The sequence below is a fragment of the Bos javanicus genome, chromosome 5 (genome assembly GCF_032452875.1).
Source record: "Bos javanicus breed banteng chromosome 5, ARS-OSU_banteng_1.0, whole genome shotgun sequence".
Lineage (NCBI taxonomy): Eukaryota > Metazoa > Chordata > Mammalia > Artiodactyla > Bovidae > Bos > Bos javanicus.
The window spans coordinates 100519896-100543871 of record NC_083872.1 but is presented as its reverse complement, the minus strand read 5'-3'; the positions used below and the strand labels follow the sequence as shown (position 1 = coordinate 100543871).

Here is a 23976-nt window from a genome sequence, read left to right as displayed (position 1 = left end):
GAGTTTTGTCTGACTCCAAATTTCCTCTTCTTATAATACCACTGGTGCTAAAGAGCTTGAGGCCTATAGTGATGTCTTCACTATTACATTCAGCCCAGCCCTAATTTCCAAATAAGGTCACAGTCTGAGGTCCTGAGCATTAGAATGTCAACACAACATTTTAGGCTCATAGTTCAACCTCATAAGATATAGGAAGAGGAAATTTCTTGAGTCTACACACAATATACATAACTCCAATGGTAAAGCGTCTGCCTACAATGTGGGAGACCCTGGTTCCATCCCTGGGTTGGGAAGATCCCCTGGAAAAGGAAATGGCAACCCACTCCATTATTCTTGCCTTGAAAATCCCATGGACCGATGAGCCTGGTAGGCCTTTATAGTCCAAGGGATCACAAAGAGTCAGACACAACTGAAGGACTTCACTTTCACTTTTCAGAAGTTTACAAAAATTAATTCTATCCCATGGGATAGATTGTGTAGTTTTTCATATTAAATATTCATAGATATTACATAAATTAAGTTACCCTCAACTGCAAAGATCCTGTGTAATTATTGATTACTGGATATTTGGTCTTTTAAAGGTTCCCCCTGGGTGTGAGATCCAGGGCAAACATGTATGGTAGGGTCTTTCCTTAAACAAACACTTTGCATAAAGTTCTGTGCATCACAGAACTCATAAGCCCATGAAGAGCATTATTATCTAGCAAAAAATCTTCAGAACAGTGGGAAAAGGGAATTGGTTATATATTGGCTTATCCAGTGAGGGTGCATTCAGTTTGTTTATGGTGTTCAGATGTTATTTCTTCCTGTTCAGGGCATGTGTGCTCAGTTGCTCAGTTGTGTCTGACTCTTTGCAACCCTGTGGACTGGAGCACACCAAGTTCCTCTGTCCATGGGATTCTCCAGTCAAGAATACAGGAGTGAGTTGCTATTTCCTTCTCCAGAAGATCTTCCTGACCCAGGGTTTGAATCCGTGTCTCCTGCAACTCTTGGATTGGCAGGTGGATTCTTTTTCCACTGAGCCACCTGGGAAGCCCCTTTCCTGTTAAGAGCCAGGGATAATATCAGACTTCGTTACTGTCAAATGTGTCCTTTCTAATTTTATTTCTCCTATCAGGAGAAAATGAGATTTTTTTCCATTGAAACAATATAAATCTTCTAGAGGCTGCAGCTCCCTAGTAGCAGCATTCAACATTGGTGACATCACTATGTCATGATGTCCATGAGTACTCTTTTCTAGCAGCTTTTTCAAAGGCTGCTACTGCTCTTCGTTGAAAATCACAAGTGCATATCTAAAAAAAAAATATGCAGAAAATGCGATCAGGAATGAATTTTCAAGACATATGAAATTTATCATTCATAATTTTATAGCATAATTGTAAAGCAGCACATTTTTCAATCATGTCATCACTGAATTACTCAAACTATAATCCCTGCTTTCCTAAGGAAAATTTTAGGGTAATCACACTCTAGAGTGTTAAAAAATAAATATCAAAATGAATATACCTAAAATAAACAGGATATCACATCATGACCAAATTGAATTTTATCTAGGATTGTAAAGCAGTCTCTTAACATTAGAAAATTTAAAATGTCATTCATTACATTTAAAGATAAAGGAATAGAAACCATGACAACATTGAAACAGATGCAGCAAACAAAAGTATACAAGAAAATGAAGTCTCTTCCTACAAAAAAAAAAAATCTCTTAGCAAATAGAAATAGAAAAGAACCAACCTAACTTTTAAGAAAAAGATATAAAAAACTAGATACAACACAACTAATGTTAACATATCAGAAGCATTTTCTTTAAAATGTGGAACAATTTTTTACCATCAATATTGTCCTGGAAATTCCACCTATTTTAATTATACAAAAAATAACTAATTTTTACAATATAGGAAAAATAAAATTGTTACTACTAGATGCTGTGTTTTCTAGTATTTAAATGAACCCACAAATTATTAGAAAATTATGAATTGTCAGAAAGCATGTTGAACAGAACAAGAATACCTAAAAGAGTTACCTTGCTAATAAAAACAACTGTTTTAAAAGATAATAAAAGTATATAATTGCAAAAGCAATAGATATATATAATAGAAACACATATAATAAATACTATGCAGGAACTGTTTTGAAAATTATGTTATATAAGACAAAAATCAATACAAGAAATATGTTTTAAATGAATAAGAAAATAATATATAAATACAACACTCCCAAAATTAACCTAAAGATTCTGTGAAATTGCATGATTCTTTTAAAATTGATACAGATAAGCAAAGATCCAGACCATTTAAAAAGTAGAAAACTAATACGAAAATTGCTTTCACAATCATCCAACTGTGTCATCAGGCTATAATATTAAAGCAGTGAAATGTTGAATTTTCAACAAAAGGAAAGGGAAAAAGTTGATAAATATTAAAACCATCTTACTCTTGGATGTTAAGTCCACTGTTGGAAACTGATTCAGTGCACTTTTTTCCTGCAAATCCATTTCCTCTCTGTGTAGCATCTAGCTGTTGCAACGCCATCTTCATTAAGGTAAAAACATATTTCATTCCCTTTCATATTAGTCCTACAATAAAGGAATCAAACACTATGCATTAGGGAGTCCTGTGACTTCTCTCTTGGTCAATGACACCTTTTTAAAAAATATTATGTCTAGAGCTGTGAAAAAGTATGTTTCTATACAGTCCTTTCTTGCTAGGGTTAAGATGTCTGTACCAAATTGGACCAAAGGAGTCTCCCTTCCAAGAATCTGTATTTGTTAAACTAAGTTACATGTTATAGGTAGAGTTGTCAATTTGTAAAAACCAATGGTTCTTAACCCTGGGGTGAGTTTGCCTTCCACCAGCCCTTGCAAGGGACACTTGGAAATATCTGAAGACGTTTTTGGTTGCCTCAAGAGGAGTGGGGCAGGGGGAATTGCTACTGTCTCATGAGTAGAGGCCAGAGATGTTGCCAACATCCTATTGTGCACAAGAAAGTGCTCCCTCCACACAGGAAAGAATAATGTGGTCCAAGATGTCCACTTGTTTCTGCTATTGAGAAATTCTAGCATAGACTAATGGAGAAGGAAATGGCAACCCACTCCAATATTCTTGCCTGGAGAATCTCAGGGACAGAGGAGCCTAGTGGGCTGCCGTCTATGGGGTTGCACAGAGTCGGACACGACTGAAGCGACTTAGCAGCAGCAGCATAGACTAAATGCCTAAGTGGCTGGCAGTCACAATTTGGGGTGTTTATACTGGGTCATATATGCAGTGAACTCAAATTTTTAGGTCCAATTCTCCATGTTGTAAAATAGAAGGTATGAAGCCCAGGTTAAATTGCAACCATCAGTGCAAATAAAAGCACTTAAAATAAACAAATTTACCTTGAACTGTGAAACTTGTCAGCAAACAGATAGCATGAAGCTTGTGAAAGAGATATAAGATTAGAGAAAATAGGGTAAAATCATGAAAAAAGTCTACTTTTACTGTGTATGTGAATCTCAGGTCTTTACCTTCAAAGTAACCAACTAAGAAGTCTTTTCCCTTGTATCTTTTTTTTTTTCATTTTTAAATTGAAATATAATTGCTTTGCAATGCTGTGTTATTTTTTGCTTTATAGCATCATGAATCAACTATATGTATACGTATATTCCCTCCCTCTTTAGCCACCCTCCCACCTCCAATTCTATCCATCGAGGTCATCACAGAGGACTGAGCTAAGCTCTCTATGTTATACAGCAGCTTCCCACTAGCTATCTGTTTTACACATGGTTGTGTATATATAGGCCCACTGTGGCTCAGAGGGTAACGCGTAATGCTTCTCTCCCAATTTGTCCCACCCTTTTCTTCCACTGCTATGTTCACAAGTCCATTGTCTATGTCTGTGCCCCTATTCCTGCCCTGCAGATAGATTCATCAGGACCATTTGTCTAGATTCCATATATATGTGTTAACATACAATATTTGTTTTTCTCTTATATCTTGATTTCCAACCTCTCTGGTTGACTCTTGAAACCAGTATTAATACATGATACACTAATCCTTAGTCCACTTTTCCAACATGAAGACAAATCAAGGACTGTACAGAAATATACTAATGTACAGGTTCTAGAAGGCTGCACTGTGTGTGTGCACTTAGCCACTCAGTTGTGTCCGACTCTGCAACCCTATGGACTGTAGCCCACTAGGCTCCTCTGTCCATGGGAGTTCTCCAGTCAAGAATACTGGATTGGGTTGCCATTCCCTCTTCCAGGGAATCTTCCCAACCCAGGGATCAAACCCAGGTCTCCTGCATTGCAGGCAAATTCTTTACCAACTGAGCTGCCAGGAAAGCCCAAGAACACTGGAGTGGGTAGCTTATCTCTTCTCCAGGGGAACTTTCCAACCCAGGAATTGAACCTGAGTCACCTGCATTGCAGGTGAATTCTTTTTCAGCTGAGCTACCAGAGAAGCCCAGAAAGCTGTACTATCTACACTTAAATAATCCCAGAAAAAAGACACTCACCCTTTGTCATGTATGTTTTCATCCACCCATTGTCCTGTTAGATCTTCTGTCATGTCTCTCCAAATCCAGTGATCAGAAGTGCACTTGAATCGCTTAAGAAAATGCTTTAGAGGCAAAATAAAATTAGTAATTTTATTTGGCAGTTTTCACTACAACTTACTGTGTCCCTCTTGCTTTGCAGGTTGTGAGGAAAAAGGTGACAAAGCTTCAAATCCTAGTTTCACTGGAAAATAGCTATGTGATTGTGAAAAAGTATTTTACCTTCTGACTCTCAATTTTCTCATTTATGAAACAAAGAGAGAAATTTGTCAGAGAAATTTTCTTTAAGACACTTTCGATTCCAAATTGATAAATATTCAATATAAATATGTTGAAACTCTATTCCTCCAAGATTTTTAGTCTGTGAACTCCTAGAAAGCTAGACTTTTCAACGGAGTTCTTACATAGACTTCCTAATCATCAGATATGTATTATAATGTTTTTTTCACTTCCCAGTAAATACTAGTATATTGAATTTAATGTAATATTTTACTTCAACATTTCTTTCAACTATCATGTTTGCACACCCATACACACACATCTTTCATGTATCCAGTTCCTTTAGAAGAACCTAATTCCCAAATTTCAATTTTTTTTTTACCAAATATTTACATTTCTAAAGACGTCATTTGGGGGGAAATTTTTATTTTTTTCTGATATTTCTCCTTATTCATTTGATGTTGAAAATTTTTCCTACCTTAGAGCCTTTCATGCCATAAAATTATGCTCTACACAGAAAGTCACTGAGTCTACCTGCCCCCAAAATAGTTGCAAAACCATAAACTTGACTTTGTATCACTCTACGTTTCAGTTTTATATAAATGCAAAGGAATTATGACAGATCACAACACTGTGGTCCATTCCTACCTGGTAACAGTGATGCCAATAACCTTGGCATTTTAATATACCATCTTCTATAGCATTTCATGAATTTATTTGAAAAAAAAATCCAATTTGCTGAGCCAAGCTATGGGTTTACAAAGGAATCTATTAAGAAAACAGTGTCCCTGGATTCACAGAGTTTCCTGTAGAGTGAGCAAATCCATGCAAACTTAGAAAACATTCTACTAAATGGGAAGATTATGAGTATAATAAATACAGAGTGAAATTTTAGTTTATAGAAGAAGTGTCCCAGTCTTTACAGGAGACCATCACACAGGATGCACTGTAAGAGGCATATCTGGAAAGAGTAAAAGATTCCATGACAAATACAGAATCCAGGGAGAAAAGGACAATTCATGTTCTAGGCTTAGGAAAGAGCTTGTTTTAAGGCAGAAAAAACAAGCAAGACAGGATGTATGTATTGGAAAACAACAGGATATATTGCACTGAATAGCTGGAAAAATTGGATGAAGATGTGGAGCTGAGCTTTTGATGACAGGGAACTGGGAAGTGACAAGGTACAGGGAAGTGTCCTATGAAAAATATTGAACATTATTTGCTTAATAAAGAGTAGCTCATGGAGCTGCTTGTTAAAAAGACAAGGTAATTCTAAATAGGTGCAAATAAATAGGGGAAAATTTTCATGAAGCAAGCTTCATCTCATTTTAACTAAGAAAATACTTTGCAATTTAAATAAACATTTGTAATATTTTAATTAAACTATTTAAAAATGGCCTTTTAAAATTCTTTTATACATTACTTTCATTACTTCTTCACAGATACCATATGCAATAACAACCTCATTCTGTTTGTCACTTGTTATTTTTTTTTTTTTCATCTTACTGCCAAGTTAGCCTTTTTTCCACAAAAGGAACTGTAAGGACTGTTTAAGGATTTCTCAGAATGTTCATATCAAGAGTCTTGTTAAATTCAGCAGTGAAACCATTTGCTACAGAAGTTCTTTGTATTAAATTAAGCCTGCATCTTACTTTTTGACTTGGTATATCTACTCTTAACATATCTAGTTTTTCACATTTTATTCAGGTTTCTCTGTCTTTTCTTGCTTCCAAAATGGTTTAGTTTCCTTACACTGATTTATAAATTGCCCCAGCCTAGTTTGTATCTCGGAGAAGGCAATGGCACCCCACTCCAGTACTCTTGCCTGGAAAATCCCATGGATGGAGGAGCCTGGTAGGCTGCAGTCCATGGGGTCGCTATGAGTCGGACAGGACTGAAGCGACTTAGCCGCAGCAGCAGCAGCAGTTTGTAGCTACTTAAACTTGAACCAATCAGGTAGATTGCATAACTATACATTGTTTACCCTGAAAGTAATACACAGTTCTTTTAACAATGTTGACCACTTTTAAATGTTTAAATGTCATTTAAAAATGACCACCTTTAAATGACCACTTTTAACAATGTTGACCACTTTTAACAATGTTGACCACTTTGTTGACCACCAACAAAACACCACAATTTTAAAGAAGTTAATTACCTTTTAAATTAACCTTTTACTTTAAAAGAAACGAAACAAAAGTAAAAAATATACTTGCCACGTAAGTCACCCAGGGAAAGAACAGATTTCATAAGTGCAGAGGTACAAGGTCTCCTGCTTGTTAAAGCTCTTGGAGAGTCTCTTTATTTATTGCATGTTTCCATCAATGTTTTTTGAACAAAGATTTATTAACCTTTTAATTTGTACCTGCCTATGAGAAACCTGTAGCAACAGTTAGAACTGGACATGGAACAACAGACTGGTTCCAAATAGGAAAAGGAGTACGTAAAGGCTGTATATTGTCACCCTGCTTATTTAACTCATATGCAGAGTACATCATGAGAAACGCTGGACTGGAAGAAACACAAGCTGGAATCAAGATTGCTGGGAGAAATATCAATAACTTCAGATATTCAGATGACACCACCCTTATGGCAGAAAGTGAAGAGGAACTAAAAAGCCTCTTGATGAAAGTGAAAGAGGAGAGTGAAAAAGTTGGCTTAAAGCTCAACATTCAGAAAACGAAGATCATGCATCTGGTCCCATCACTTCATGGGAAACAGATGGGGAAACAGTGGAAACAGTGTCAGACTTTATTTTTCTGGGCTCCAAAATCACTGCAGATGGTGACTGCAGCCATGAAATTAAAAGACGCTTACTCCTTGGAAGGAAAGTTATGACCAACCTAGATAGCATATTCAAAAGCAGAGACATTACTTTGCCAACAAAGTTTCGTCTAGTCAAGGCTATGGTTTTTCCTGTGGTCATGTACGGATGTGAGAGCTGGACTGTGAAGAAAGCTGGGCGCCAAAGAATTGATGCTTTTGAACTGTGGTGTTGGAGAAGACTCTTGAGAGTCCCTTGGACTGCAAGGAGATCCAACCAGTCCATTCTGAAGGAGATCAGCCCTGGGATTTCTTTGGAAGGAATGATGCTAAAGCTGAAACTCCAGTACTTTGGCCACCTCATGCAAAGAGTTGACTCATTGGAAAAGACTCTGATGCTGGGAGGGGTTGGGGGCAGGAGGAGAAGGGGACGACAGAGGATGAGATGGCTGGATGGCATCACTGACTCGATGGACGTGAGTCTCAGTGAACTCTGAGAGTTGGTGATGGACAGGGAGGCTTGGCGTGCTGCTATTCATGGGGTGGCAAAGAGTCGGACACGACTGAGCGACTGAACTGACTGAACTGATATGCTACAGCAATGGATATAATTTCAGATAAAATATGGTGGTGATCTGGCCACTGGAAACTCATAACTTCAGCCTACAGGGAAACTTTCAATTACACCTATTGCAATGTTGATAGTGAGCACTCTGACAGAAGGCTGCCATGATATCTCAGAGAAACACGGGGAAGCAAGATTGAGTAGCTAGAGGAAATTTTCACCAAGGAAGTGAAATGGAGAATGCCATCCTTCCTCTTCGATGGTTTTAAAAGTTTTCCAAATAGTGTTAAGCTCTTCTATTCATATTCCTTAAAATGGAAAAGCTAGCTACCAAGTCTAGAACTTGATCAGAGTCTTAAACTATCCAAACAAAATATCACTAGCTTTTTCAATTGTATCTTCTATGGCATGTTCTAAACTTCTGCGACATTTTGCATATATAAACAGGCATGTTTGAAATGCTTTGAAGACCATAACGGAATTTGAATACTTCCAGTACCTCTAATTAATGCAATTGATAAGGAATGCATATTAAATTACTTACTTTTTCTTTTGTAGTGGCAATCATAACTAGGCTAGCATTTTGAGACAAACAGTCGTATCTGCTTGAATTCCAATCTTTTTCTTCTTCAGAAAAATAATAGCATTTATCTTGGAAGCCAATCCAATTATCTGGGCAGAAATATTGAGCACCCCTATCTTCTTTAGCTAGGGCGGAGATAAATACGTATTTTAAGAATCAGATGAAATAATATGTCACTGTGTTTTGAGATCATTGAAGAAGGACGGGATTGTGACAAAAAAGATGATGCTCATGGCCAGAATTGCATGTCTATCCCATAACAAGTTGAAAACAGACTTCATGTTAGGTTAAACGAGAACCGTCCAGAATGTGACAGGACACTCACGTTGGTCTCAACTCCAAATTCAGTGATTCATAGGCCTTCCTAGAGCAGTTAATGTGATTTCACACATGTTAAGTCACTTTTGTCATTTCCAGGTAAATAAAATATAACAAAATCAGGTGGTACTAAAAATACTGATTTATTTTAGACTGTTATAAATCTAGGACAGATTTTAATCTCTAAAAAAGCAATGAAAATAATAAAACACTATATAACTAACAAGACATGTACTCGTTTCCAGTTGTAACTAGACACCACCATCATTGTGTGGTTCTAGGTTAATCAACAGAAAGAACTCATGTGAAATTTAGAAGATGAAAATAAAGCAGAATTCATTGTAGTTGGAGGCATTGTGCATAGGAAGTTCACAAGCCTTTTCATGAGTTTCCTTTTGTAGTCGCTGCAGTTAGATGTTTCTAGACTTTCCTCACCTGGGGGTTCTCCAAACATACTAGTGCTTTAAGCCAAAATCATTAGTGACTATTTCCTCTTTAGCCTTCCACATCATCTCTTCACAGTTCCTTCCAGTTGTGTCATGCATAGTTCTTATATTAAAGTCTTTTCTATGGTAACTAGTTTTATCGTGGTGATCATTTTGAAATATATAGAAATGGTAGAAATAAAATAAAATAAAGTTGTATTCTTGTAATATTTATGCCATCAACTTTTCTGAACACTCCCAGACAATCAGTTTTTGGTATCAAAAGTGGTTCTAAGGGAACAGAACCTTAAGGATGAGATATGCTATTGGTTTTCCAATGTGATCTGCATTAAAGGCATTTACCCAGTCACCAGTTGTAAATGGGATGCTGGTGATCTATGGTGCATAGAGGTAAAACTATTAGTTAATTATCACTCCTAAACACCTCATACCAGGTACCTGTAGATGGTAAACATTTTAGCGCCCTTCTCTTAAATGTTGATAAAACAACGGTCCAAACGTCTAAGTGAAAGTGAAAGTTGCTCAGTTGTGTCGGACTCTTTGCGATCCTGTGGTCTATACAGGCCATGGATTTCTCTAGGCCAGAATACTGGAGTGGGTAGCCATTCCCTTCTCCAGGGAAATCTTCCCAGTCCACGGATCGAACCCAGGTCTCCCGCATTGTGGGTGGATTTTTAACCAGCTGAGCCATAAGGGAAGATCAAGAATTTTGCAGTGGTTAGCCTATCCCTTCCCCAGCGGATTTTCCTGATCCAGGAATTCAACTGGGGCCTCTTGGATTGCAGGCAGATTCTTAACCAACTGAGCTATCAGGGAAGCCCATGTCTAAATGTCTAAGAATAATAACATTTGAACACCATAAGTAACAAAATTGAGTTGACATATAGGAGAGCTAAAAGCAGTAACTACAGAATATGCATTCCCAAAAAAGCACGCAAAACATTTACTAAAGTGTGGGACAATAAAGTTTTAACTACAGATTTTAAAAGGTTGAAAACATTAACAGTGTGCCACCTGACTGTAGTGGAATTGAGCCATATACCAATAAAAAAATTTTTTTTTTAATCACCAAAGGCTGTAAATTAAGAAACTCAATGCTAAATAGTTCATGAATCAAAGGGAAAAAAAAAAGAAAGAAATCTTGGGAAATAAAATGTGTTTTAAATGAAAGGTAATTACATATCTTTTTATATATGTGATATATATCGTATTAAAAATTATGGATATAACTAAGCTTGTGGGTCTTTCTCTTTTGTTTTTGGCCATGCCATTTGGCTTGTGGGAGCTTAGTTCCCTGACAAGGGATAGAACCCAGACTCTCAGCAATGAAAGCAAGGCATCCTAACCACTGAACCACACAGTACATTTCCTTTAATCTTAGAGGAAAATTTATTGGTTTAAATTTATGTTTTTTTTTTAATTAGCTCTCTCAAACAATTAGAGTGATAAATTAAAAGTAAAAAGTAGAAAGACTCCATTAAAAAAATAAGACCAGAAAACAATTGAATAGAAACTAATATAAAGCTAAAAAGTCAAGAAACTCATTGTTGGCTTTTTGAATAATCTAGAATAGACAGAACATTAGCTGAAAAAAGAAAAACACCTTTTTAAAGGGAAGTAGACAAATTAGCAATACTAGGAATAAAAGAGAAATTTCTGAACAACACAGAAAAACTGACAAAGGAAAGGTAAATGTGAATAAATACTCTATGTAGTGAAGAAATTAAACTTTTAATGAAAAAAATCCCACACAAAGAAATCTCCCAGTCCAGGTGGCTTCAGATGTGAACACATCTAATTATTTAGGTAAGACGTAGCAATGTCACCCAATCTTTTTCAGAAAATAGAGTGGGAAGGAATCTTTAACAGCTCAGTTTTAGAGGCTAGCATAATCTTGGTGGCTCAGATGGTAAAGAATCTGCCTGCAGTGTGGGAGACCTGGGTTTGATCCCTGTTTTGGGAAAATCCCCTGGAGAAGGGAATGGCAACCCACTCCAGTATTCTGGCCTGGAGAAGCCCAGGGACAGAGTAGCCTGGTGGGCTACAGTCCATGAGGTTGGAAAGAATCTGACATGACTGAGCACTTAACACTTTCACATAATTTCAATATTGCTGACAACACTATTATCAAATGGGAAATTATAGTTCAGCCTTGCATGAGCATATGCACATATTATTATAAACAAAATATTAGCCAGGTTAACTCAAGAATGTTACAAAGGTTAATATTTTATGATCAAATTGAGTTTACTCCAGATAGGAAGGTTTACTTTAACATTTTGTAAAACTCTGTGTAACTCAACACATTAACAGAAAGAAGAGACAAACTAAGCATTTCTCAATAGTACTTGATAACATTCTATGTCCTTTTAGAATAAAACTCTTTGGCTATCTAGGAATTATTTAATTAGGAATAATCAAATAATCTTTATTTGATTAAGAATATCCATAAATAATCATTCTTAGTAGAGAAATATTTAAAACTTTATTATGTATATTAAGAATGAGATAAAGATGCAAGTTCTCACTAGTTCTCAACCTTTTATTGGAAGTATTAGCCAGTGAAATGAGGCAATATAAATATATAAAAAGATATAAGTATTTCAATACAATAAATAAAATCACTATTATTTGCAGATAATCTGAATGCTTACATAAACATACAAATGAAAATGAAGATAAAATATTAAAATTAATAGTTAACTATTAACACTAACAAAATCTAAAGAAAAATTAATTATGTTTTCTGATCACAGTGAAATTAAAATAGAAATAAAGAACAGAGAGATAATTGGAAATCCCTAAAGTATGTAGAGATGAAAGAATACACTATTAAATAACACATGGGTCAAAAAGGAAATACAGAGAATTTTAAAAGCAATTTGAATTAAACAAACATGAAAACACAACTCTTCAAAATTGATGGGAAGAAGCAAAAGCAGTCCTTAGAAAAAAATAAATAGCACTGAATTCATACGTTAGAAAACAAGAAAGTTTTAAAATCATCAATCTACATTCCTTTCTTAGGAAACTAGGAAAAGAGGTGAAAATTAAACCCAAGAAAAACAGAGCAGAAATAATAAGAATCACAGAGCAAAAAAACAATTAAACTGAAAACAGGGAATTAATAGAGAAAGTCAACAAAAGCAAAAAGCCCTTTCTTTGCAAAGAACAATAAAATCAGTCAGCCTCTAGCCAAGTTAACTTAGAAAATAAAGGAGAGATAAATTAATCATATCAGAAATAGAAGAGACAACATCACTACACATGCCACAAAAGATAATAAAGGAATACTATGAACAAGTTAATGCCCACAAGCTTAATGACTTATGTAAAATGGACCGATTCCTTGAAAGATGCAATCTTCCAAAACTCACAAAAGAAGAAATAAACAATGTAAATAGGCTCATATCTATTAAAGAAACTGAATTAATAATCAGTAATGTCCTAAAACACAGTAAGCAACAGGCTCAGATGTGTCCACTACCGAACAACTGAGGAAGAAAACAGCAATTGACGACAACCTCTTTTAAAGTATAAAATCAGAGGGAATGCATCTTAACTCATTACATGAGGCCAGCATTATCTTAACCACAAAACCAAAGACATTCAAAAAGAAAACTATAGACAATATCTCTCATGGGAATAGGTCCAAAAATTCTTATCAAAATATTGGTAAGACAAATCTAACAGTGTACAAAGAGAATTATACACTATGAAAAAGTAGGATTTATCCCAGGTCTGCAAAGATGATTCAACATTTGAAAATCCATTAATATAATCCATCTTATCAATAGGCTAAAAAAGAAAAATCACACGATCATACCAATATGTGCATCTGAAAAATTTAACACTCATTCACAGCAAAAATTCTCAGTAAAGTAGGAATAGAGGGGAGCTATGCCAATCTGATAGACAATTTACCAAACAAACAAACAAAACTACCCTACAGCTAATTTCTTATTTAATAGTGAAAAATTGCAGGTTTTCCCCTCTAGAATCAGGGTAAGGATACCCCTTCACAAAATATTGCAGTTAAATGAGCAGTAACTGTGAAAAGAATTTTCTAAAGGAAAACAATCCTGAATATTCATTGGAGGGACTGATGCTGTGGCTGAAGCACCAATACTTTGGCCACCTGATGCAAAGAACTGACTCATTGGAAATGACCCTGATGCAGGGAAAGGTTGAAGGCAGGAAGAGATGGGGACAACAGAGGATGAAGTTGGTTGGATGGCATCACCGACTCAATGGACATGAGTTTGAGCAAGCTCCGGGAGATGATAAAGGACAGGGAAGCCTGGCGTGCTGTAATCCATGGGGTCGCAAAGAGTTGGACATAACTGAGTGACTGAGCACCAAAATGTGAAAAGGAGCTTAACAGTATTGGTCATCAAGAGAATGTCGATTAAAGTTGCAATAGGTACCAACAAACATACCAACACACACTCATTGGAATGGCTAAAATGGGACTTCCCTGGTGATCCAGTGGTTAAGAATCCACCTACCAATGCAGGGAATACGGGTTTGATCCCTGACCCAGAAAAATTCCACATGCCTCGAGGCAAGTAAGCCTGTGTACCACAACTACTGAGTCCGTAGTTTGTCACAAGAGAAGCCACCACAATGAGAAGCTCCCACATGCAACCAGAGAGTAGCTCCTGCTCACTGCAACTAGAGAAAACCAACATACAGCAATGAAGACCCCGCACAGCCAACAAATAAATGAATAAAATTAAAAAAAAAAAAAAGAAAGAAAGAATGACTAAACTGGGTAAAGCTGACAACAAATCATTGACAAAATTCTTGAGCAACAGACATTTGCATACTCTTTCTGTTGGCCTATCTGTGGTATTATCTACAAAAACTGACCTATGCATCAGTTCAGTTCAGTCGCTCAGACTATCAGGGTGAAAGATTTTGTCGTAATCATCTTTACATCTCCCTGTGCCTTAATGTAGATTGCATAATTCATAAACATTCATTCATTGATACCCACTATATATATCATGGATAATGGGAAGGGAGTGAGAATAATGAGAAAAGATAATGACTGAGGCAGAAAGGAAAAGTATCATACAGTAGGAAGCTCTGAAAACAAAAAATAAAATTGAAGAAATAAAAGGATGTAATTTACTCACCTGAAAAATATATACTTGTTAAAACAACATTAATAACTACAGATATTGCTAATGCAGAAATAAGTCCCATTGTACACCACTTGCACTGTGTGTCTTTAACATCTGAAACAAAACAAAACAAAACACCACTTAGATTAAGAAACAGGTAAAAGAAAGACCTAATTTGCATTCAAAACCATACCTGACAAACTTCTTTACGCCAATATTTCACAAGGAGATGACACAAAACGTACTTTCTCTGTTTGTCATATGGGAAAAAAAAGAAACATAATTTTTCCTTTTGGCTGAAATTTCTCAGGAGAACCTTTTATCAAATCCAGATGTTACTATGAACTTTACTGCCACAGCCCAAGGGATAAAACATATGACTTTTCTGGTAGGGTTTCCTCAAGTCTGAAGCCACCTCCAGACCTTCAACAACCTTCTATGGTGAAATATTAGCACATCCTAACAATTCTTGAATATTTCTAAGAAAATCTACTTTATAACTAATAAAAAGTTTAATTTTAAAGGATAGACAGTATAGTATATTTGAAAGACCACGGAATAATCAATAATAATAATAATAATCAGTAATAATTATCAATAAACAATCAAAAAATTTAGAATTGAGATTTTCACCACTAACAAAGGAACTTGGATGAGTCACTTTGTTTTCTAGTTCTGTATGTCCTGATCTACAAATTCAGTAGAACAGAACAAATCTTTGTGAGGAATTGTTTTTCTTTTGTTAGTGGTCATTTAGGAAAAAATAAAATTGGTATGCAAGTTTCTTGAAATGAAACTTTTTATTATTTCATGTGATTATAAAATATTTATCCTTAATGTAAAATTTCATGAAATGTAAAAAATTATAGCAGATACTTTAAGATGGACAATAAAATTATTGACAAAATTGATTCTCCTTGTCTTTTTTTACTTAGTGAAGAACTAGTTGCTTTTTTTGTTGGATAAATTTTTTCCTTAGTGGATATATAAAAGAAATAATTATTTTCAATCATGAATTTTTTTTTTTTTTTGGCTGTACCATGTGGCACATGGGATCTTAGTTCCTTGGCCAGGGATTGAATCTGAACCCCCTGCCTTGGGAGCCTGGAATCTAAACCACTGAACTGCCAGGGAAGTCCTCCTAAGAAATTAAATTTAAAATAAATCTAAATTTACCCTCTTTAGAAATAGCCAGTGTTATCATTTGTGTTAAGATCCCTCCACACATAGATCTTTCAAATCCATTTTTACATATATAACCTCCCTCCCAAATACTGGTAATTTTAAACGAGTATGATCATCATTTGCCCACTGTTTTATATTCTAATATTTTCAGTTAACATTTTGTTGTTCTGCCTATCTGTAACAAATTGTTAAAATGGCCCCCAAAGAATCATGCCTTTCTATGTCCACCGCCCCTTTGGTACACAATCATGCTATTTCTCCTACCACGAGGTATATACTGCATTTCCCAACACTTGAATATGAATTGGTCTTGTGTCTCCCTTTGACCAATAGAATGTGGTACAAGTGACACTCTGGGACTTCAGAACATAGACCTTAAGAGACTTCGACCATTAACATCTCTCTTTTTTAAAGTTAAAGGATATATTATGTACTATGTTTTCAGATCTGGCTTATAACAGGAATTAAATAAAAGAAAGTGAAAGTCGTTCAGTTGTGTCTGACTATTTGTGACCCCATGGACTGTATAGTCCATGGAATTCTCCAGGTCAGAATACTGGAGTGGGTAGCCTTTCCCTTCTCCAGGGGATCTTCTCAACCCGGGTATCGAACCCAGGTCTCCTGCATTGCAGGCAGATTCTTTACCAGCTGAGCCATAAGAGAAGCCCAAGAATACCAGAGTGAGTATTTGACTATCCCCTCTCCAGCAGGTGGGGAAGATCTGCTGGAGAAGGGATAGTCAAAACTTTTATTAACTTTCCTGTGTTAGCTCTCCCATATTTCCATATTTTAATTACCATATGAGTAGGAGTTGAAGGTTAATTATTGCTCTATTAAGCAGAATTATTTTAAAATCATTTTCCTATTCATTGTTTCAAGGAAGTCTTCAGCTATTTGCCATCCTTTTCTCCAGAATGATTATTGAAATTAGTGACTCCTTCATTTAAAAAAAAAGAAAAGAAAATTCTAGTTTATTAAAGGGAATATTTTGAGAATCATAAAGGGCTTTAAAAAGAGGAAGTACTTATAAGCCACAAGAAGATGGTGCACATCCTGCTAATATGAGAAATGCTCCAGGTACTAGTGATATAAGTCATTTATAACTCAAAGTTGGCAAAATACTAAATCATTCAACTTTGTGGAGCATATGGAGATATCCTACCTGCAGAAAAACCAGTCTCAACAAAGATGCATGTCATGAGTGTGGCAAACAGAGTGGCTTTTGTTATATTAGCACAGAAATAGCAGAACTAGAACCAAAGGGGTTATGAATGTTGATATAAATACCTCCCTGATGGCTCAGTGGTAAAGAATCTGCCTGCCAATGCAGGAGACTCAGGTTTGATCCCTGGGTGGGGAAGATCCCCTGGAGAAGGAAATATTAAATAGCAACCCACTCCAGTATTCTTATCTGGAAAATCCCCCAAGATTTCTTGACTAAAGAACAAAGTAATCAGTGAAAAGAGATAAGTAAAAACCCTCAACCTCAAATTCAATGTCTTACAAAATTTGGGAAAGTTCATATAACCCTGTAGGAAAATCACCAAGATTAAATATATTGTCAGCTCAGTGATGTAGGAACTTGGAGTGATATTTAGTTTGATTTAAAGCTCTAAAGAATTGGAAATTTATTTCACTTCTGAATATGCAGGTGCATACTTTAATCTGCTACACAATTATTCTCTATTTAATCTGCCTACTCCCTAAGCCTTAAAATCTAGTTTTGCACACTCAGTATAGTTAGTTTTCATCTTTAAAATTCCTTGTTTCTACTATTTTACTCAATCCTCAATACCTGCAACTTGCAAAAATATCCAAAAAACAAAAGCAACAGAAAATGTTGGTCTCTCAGTATGAAGTTGGTATTGAAAGATGAATTTCAAAGAAGTTGGTCATAGTGTGTACAATGAATGTATGTTCAGTCACTTTAGTCGTGTCTGGCTCTTTGCAATCCCATGGACTGTAGCCCGAAGGCTCCTCTGTTCACGGGAGCCTGCATTGGCAGGCAGATTCTTTACCACTGCATCCTCTGGGAAGCCTGTAACACCGGTAGACTAAAACAAAATTAAATGGCAAATTTTAAAACTCACCACCATCACTAAGTCACAGATTGCTTTCTTTAATGCACGTTAGCTTCATTTCCTCAACTCTGTTTCTACCTATTTAAGGACTCCTGTTCAAAAAACTTTGAAAGACTGTCCTGGGGATTCTCCAGACAAGCATATTGGAGTGGGTTGCCATGCCCTCCTCCAGGGGAATCTTTCTGACCCAGTGTCGAACCCACATCTCCTGAGTCTCCTGCATTGCAGGCAGATTCTTTATTGCTGAGTCACTGGGGAATCCCAGTGTGTACAATGAAGGAATGAAAAAAAAAAAAAGTAGTCCAGGGCAGCTTAATAAAAATATATTTTATTAACAATGTAACTAAAATAGTTCTACATTCATCGCTGTTATAAATAGCTAAATGTTCCAATTATTTTTCCCATAGAGAAGCTTTACTGGCAACTAATTTCTCTGTTTCTGACTCTGATCTTCTCCAAGGAGATATGAGAAAAGATCCAGGGTGACCAATGAATTTAAAACCAGATAAAATCCCCTTTTTCCGAGTTTACAGCTATAGAAAAAAATCACAAAATACCAATATGCAGAAAGAATAAGAGAAAATAAAATGTTTAAAAATATTAAGCGTTTAGAAATGAATTACATGACACTAAGTTATTACTATTTCAATGGTGTTTAAAATGTCAAAATACATATACATGATATAGATATTATATATACCACATAAAATTTAATTTATATATTTATGTGATACATATAAATTTATAGATAAAATATATAAATTTATACTGTTTATTGATATATAAGGCAAAAACTAACACTGGTCTTATGAGTGGGTAGAAAACACTCTTAAAACTTTATTTTAGATATTTTCATGTTATCTAATATTTGATACCATTGTCCCTAACCTTCTTTGATCTAACTTTAGAATTATTAAATTGTGAAAAAAATGAGGAATAAAGCATTTATACATGCTAATATGAACTGCAACAATATTTTTGACTGTTGCATAATGCTGGTGTATATGTTTTTGTGTTCAGTTGTGTCTGACTCTTTGTGAGCTCCTGAACTGTAGCCCTCCAGGCTCGTGGAATTTTCCAGGCAAAAATATTGGAGTGGGTTGCCATTTCCTCCTCCACGGGATCTGGCTGACCCAGAAACTGAACCCAAGTCTCTCGCATCTCCTGCATTGGCAGGCAGATTCTTTACCACTGCATCCTCTGGGAAGCCCATAACACTGGTAGACTAAAACAAAAATAAATGGCAAATTTTAAAACTCACCACCATCACTAAGTCACAGATTGCTTTCTTTAATGCATGTTAGCTTCATTTCCTCAACTCTGCTTCTACCTATTTAAGGACTCCTGTTCAAAAAACTTTGAAAGATTGTCCTGTTACTAATAGATTTAGAATTTGGATCTTACCTACTCTGAACTTTCTATTTAAAACACCCAATGTTACCAAATTGTTTTCTTTTCTTTTTTTTTTAGGCTGGAACTTCTTTTTTTAAAATATTTTTTTAAATTTTTATTTTATTTTTAAACTTTACATAATTGTATTAGTTTTGCCAAATATCAAAATGAATCTGCCACAGGTATACATGTGTTCCCCATCCTGAACCCTCCTCCCTCCTCCCTCCCCATACCCTCCTTCTGGGTCGTCCCAGTGTACCAGCCCCAAGCATCCAGTATCGTGCATCGAACCTGGACTGGTGACTCATTTCATACATGATATTATACATGTTTCAATGCCATTCTCCCAAATCTCCCCACTTCTCCCTCTCCCACAGAGTCCATAAGACTGATCTATACATCAGTATCTCTTTTGCTGTCTCGTATACAGGGTTATTGTTACCATCTTTCTAAATTCCATATATATACGTTAGTATACTGTATGGGTGTTTTTCTTTCTGGCTTACTTCACTCTGTATAACAGGTTCCAGTTTCATCCATCTCATTAGAACAGATTGAAATGGATTCTTTTTAATGGCTGAGTAATACTCCATTGTGTATATGTACCACAGCTTTCTTATCCATTCATCTGCTGATGGGCATCTAGGTTGCTTCCATGTCCTGGCTATTATAAATAGTTTTCTAAGTTTTGTGTTGTTGTTTTAGTACATTTTCTTTCCTTCTCCATTTAAAAATTGCCAGAGACATCTCAAAATATTAGGGTACCAGCAATTGCTTAGATAAGAATAGAAGAAGGAGATAATCACCCTGCTATTAAGTACCTCTAAAGAGTAGTTTATTTTGACTCTACTCATGGCCCATAAACAATCTTTTAAAATATTACAAATATTTGCCAATTATTTCATATCACATATGTATTCTAGACATTGAATGGGTATGGTTCATATTTAACCTCTCTTGAAGTACAGATTTAACTGAATATTTAGTAAAAGTGAAACCTAATCTTGAACAATTTTACAGTATGGATAATCTTCCTCCATGATCAATTAAGATAAAGTGAATCTGAATTACAAGGACAAAATAATCAATTACCGATTTTAATTTAACAGAAAAAAGGGATTTTTTTTCTTTTTTTTTTTTTTCCTTGATGGAAAAAACTACAAAACCCTATTCAGGCCTTTCAAAATTTTTGTTTTGAAGTTATGATTCATAATTTCAATAAATAGCTTTCATTTTGAACAACTGAAAATGTTCTTACCTCGCTTCTTTTCATCAGCTTCTTGTTTGCTCGCATCTTTGTAAGCTGACTGCATACTTGATGACTCCTTTCTTCAAAGTTTTAATTTTAATGTAAAAAACAAAAACAAAAACAACGTTTTTACAACACAGCTCCAAACTAGAGTTAAGCTACTTTGAAGTAAAACACAGTTTATTTAAGTAGATGTCTCAAAAGGAAAGAAATCATGTGATGAAGACTGAGTCATACTATTATCTATATAGTTTGCTCCCTGGAAAACAAACACAAAACAATTACTGGAAAGGAAGGAAGTTATGGTAAATAGTGAAGAGAAATGCATATATTCTTTACATAACAAAGAATCATCACCTGATCCACAAAGAAAAAACCTTCAAAAGGCACTTAAATTCTCAAGAAAGTGACACATAACTAGTGACACACGACTCTCTTTGATTCATTAAAAGGCAAGTTTTAGGACGTTATGGTTTCATTATCAAGTGTTAAGAAAGGCCATCTCAAAGGTGATGAAATTAAAGAGAAGAGAGGTATGCTTTAAAATGGCTACTGAAACTGAAATAAAAGCAGTTTCTGTTTCAAACAGAAACATCCTGAGCTGAAGTGTACAAAAGCGTGTGTGTGCATATTCGCATGCGTGCACACTCACACACACGGAAAAAGAGAAAAAGAAAGTTTAAAAAGTACTCAGAATGTTACATGAATATTCAAGATGATAATGTTATTATGCTAGTGTTATTGATGCCAAAAATCTTGACTCTCTGTATGCTACTGCTACTGCTGCTAAGTCACTTCAGTCGTGTCCGACTCTGCACGACTCCAGAGACTGCAGCCCACCAGGCTCCCCCGTCCCTGGGATTCTTCAGGCAAGAGCACTGGAGTGGGTTTCCATTTCCTTCTCCAATGCATGAAAGTGAAAAGTGGAAGTGAATTCGCTCAGTCGTATCCGATTCTTAGCAACCCCATGGACTGCAGCTTACCAGGCTCCTCCATCCGTGGGATTTTCCAGGCAAGAGTACTGCAGTGGGGTGCCATTGCCCTCTCCGGACTCTCTGTATGCTGCTGCTAAGTCGCTTCAGTCATGTCCGACTCTGTGCAACCCCACAGACGGCAGCCCACCAGGCTCCCCCGTCCCTGGGATTCTCCAGGCAAGAATACTGGAGTGGGTTGCCATTTCCTTCTCCAATGCATGAAAGTGAAAAGTGAAAGCGAAGTTGCTCAGTCATGTCCGACTCTGTGCAACCCCACAGACGGCAGCCCACCAGGCTCCTCCGTCCATGGGATTTTCCAGGCAAGAGTACTGGAGTGGGGTGCCATTGCCTTCTCTGTATACTGATGTGCAAAAAATTACAGAGACAGAGTTTTGGAGAAACAGAAAAGAGCTTTATTCTTTGGCAGGCAAAATGCAAAACTCAGGAGGCTAGCGCCTCAAAAACTGCTCTGCCTCTGGGAAATAGGGAGAGGTTTTGTATCCTAAGGAAGGTCTTCCTTTTTTTTTTCTTTTGCAAAATTTCAAAACAGCCAGAGCTGGCATCAGGCAACTGGATATCTGGGGCTTGTCTTTTCAGAAGTTATCGCCTATGGCCTTCTTTCTGAAATGAAAAATGTTACAAGAGGAAAAGAATGCCAGATACAGAGTATAATTCATACAGAGTCAGAGAGTAATTGACTTTGTTTACCTTTGGGAAGGCCAAGTACAGCTACAAGTGTTTGTTAGCAGTAACAGCTAAAGAGTAATCAAGATTGCTTTAACTCTCTCAGGCCTGTTTCTGTCATTTCCCCACCTGTTCATTGTTTCCTTATTTTTCTTATCAGAAAAGTCTTATTTTTGTTTAAGAAAAGGCTCACTTCCATTTTTGCTGCAATATTATCAGGGCTCTTGTTTCCTTTTCACATCTTTCCCCATCAGCACTTTGACGTGATTTCCTGTTTCCCCTCAATACATCTAAATATAGTTGACTCTTGGTATTTGTGGGGAATTTGGCCCAGATCCTCCTCTCCCTGCTATGGATGCCACAGATACCAGAATCTGAGCACACTCAGGTTCCTTACAGTCTGCTCTCCCACGTGCCCTGTTTACCCTGAGTTCCCCATCCATGATTGACTCCCCAGTGTAAAAGCTGCTAATATGAAGGGTCAAATGTATTTACATTAAGAAGAATACTAGGGCTTCCCTAGTGGCTCACTGGTAAAGAATCTGCCTGCCAATCCTGGTGGCTCAGTGGTAAAGAATTGGTCTGAAAGAGACCTGGGTTTGATCCCTGGGTTGGGAAGACCTCCTGGAGGAAGGCATGACAACCCACTCAAGTATTCTTGCCTGGAGAATCCCTGAACAGAGGAGCCTGGCAGACTGTAGTCCATAGGGTCGCACAGAGTTGGACACGACTGAAGCGACTAAGCAGCAGCAGCCAATGTGGAAGACGTAGTTTGATCCCAGATCTGGGAAGATCCCACACACAGGGGAGCAACTAAGCCTGAGCACCACAGTTACTGAACCTGTGCTCTAGAGCCCGGGATCCATAACTAATGAAGCCTGAGTGCCCTAGAACCCATACGGGCAACAAGAGAAGCCACCACAATGAAAAGCCTGCACACAGAAACTAGAGAGAGGTCCCCACTCGCTGTAACTAGAGAAAAGCTGGCGCAGCAACAAAAACACAGCACAACCAAAATAAATAAATAAAATGTATTAAAAAATTAAAGAGGAGGCAGAAGACTAAAGAAAAGCAGCTGGTGTCCCAGTGACTGCTTTGCGATCAACACTACATTTGTCTGACAGGGACACCGAGGCAGGGGAAGGAAATTAGAACAGAATGGAAAGTAGAGTAAGAAAGTGTGATGAAAATAAGAAGTAAAGGCTTAAACTCTTCCAGGTGGTCTCAAAGATATTCTGCTGGTCAATTCTGTCACCATCTGAAGTGAAATTATGCAAGGTAAAATGCAGAAGGAAGGACAGATAAAACTGTTTTTTCCATGGTCTTTGCATGGGTTGGAAAAAAATTTCCAGACATGAGACTGAATGAGAGAAGAATAGAGTTCATTAGGATGGTAGACACTCTTGGAACAGCCGTCCAGTTCAAGGAAGAGCTGACACTTTCCTGGGCTAGTAGCCAATTTTTATAGCCTCAAGACAAACAAAATTCCTGTGGAAGGAAGTTATTAGGTGACTGGTTAGTATTTACCTAATATGATATCAGGGAGCTGGCCAGTTTAGATTAGGGGGGTTCATGGCAACAGTTGCTATGGAGCTCAGTAAGTTCTGGAGATGACTTTGGTGTGGGTTCCTTGTCCGTGGCCTTCGTACAAGTCCTCTCACTTGTGACCTTGGTATAGGATTCCACAGTTTCCATTTGGGGACAGAAAGAAGACAGAAAGTTTGAGGGAAGATGAACATATTCTACTTATGCCATCACCAAATCATTCTATCCATAGGACTATTAGGAACGCATACAAGAAAATACAGACACACTTTGTATTTTAGTGCTTTTTGAATACTGCATTTTT

The 23976-nt window shown here is 36.6% G+C and overlaps 1 protein-coding gene across 5 annotated transcripts; it reads right to left on the bottom strand.

Annotated features, from left to right (window-relative positions):
- Window positions 1–2438: 2438 nt before the first annotated feature.
- Window positions 2439–23680, bottom strand: LOC133248147 (C-type lectin domain family 2 member B-like). Of its 5 annotated transcripts, none has more exons than XM_061417928.1 (6): window positions 23655–23680; window positions 20479–20549; window positions 14575–14676; window positions 8631–8794; window positions 4501–4604; window positions 2439–2578 (listed from the first exon to the last, which is right to left on the bottom strand). In XM_061417928.1, the coding sequence occupies exons 2-6, from the start codon at window positions 20531–20533 to the stop codon at window positions 2470–2472; spliced, it is 534 nt and encodes a 177-aa protein (XP_061273912.1). In that variant the 5' UTR covers window positions 20534–20549; window positions 23655–23680; the 3' UTR covers window positions 2439–2469. The 5 variants fall into 5 exon arrangements, with proteins under 5 accessions (XP_061273912.1, XP_061273910.1, XP_061273911.1 ...); XM_061417926.1 differs by lacking the exon at window positions 23655–23680 and adding an exon at window positions 21453–21714; XM_061417927.1 differs by lacking the exon at window positions 23655–23680 and adding an exon at window positions 20827–21348.
- Between the last annotated feature and the right edge of the window lie 296 nt (window positions 23681–23976).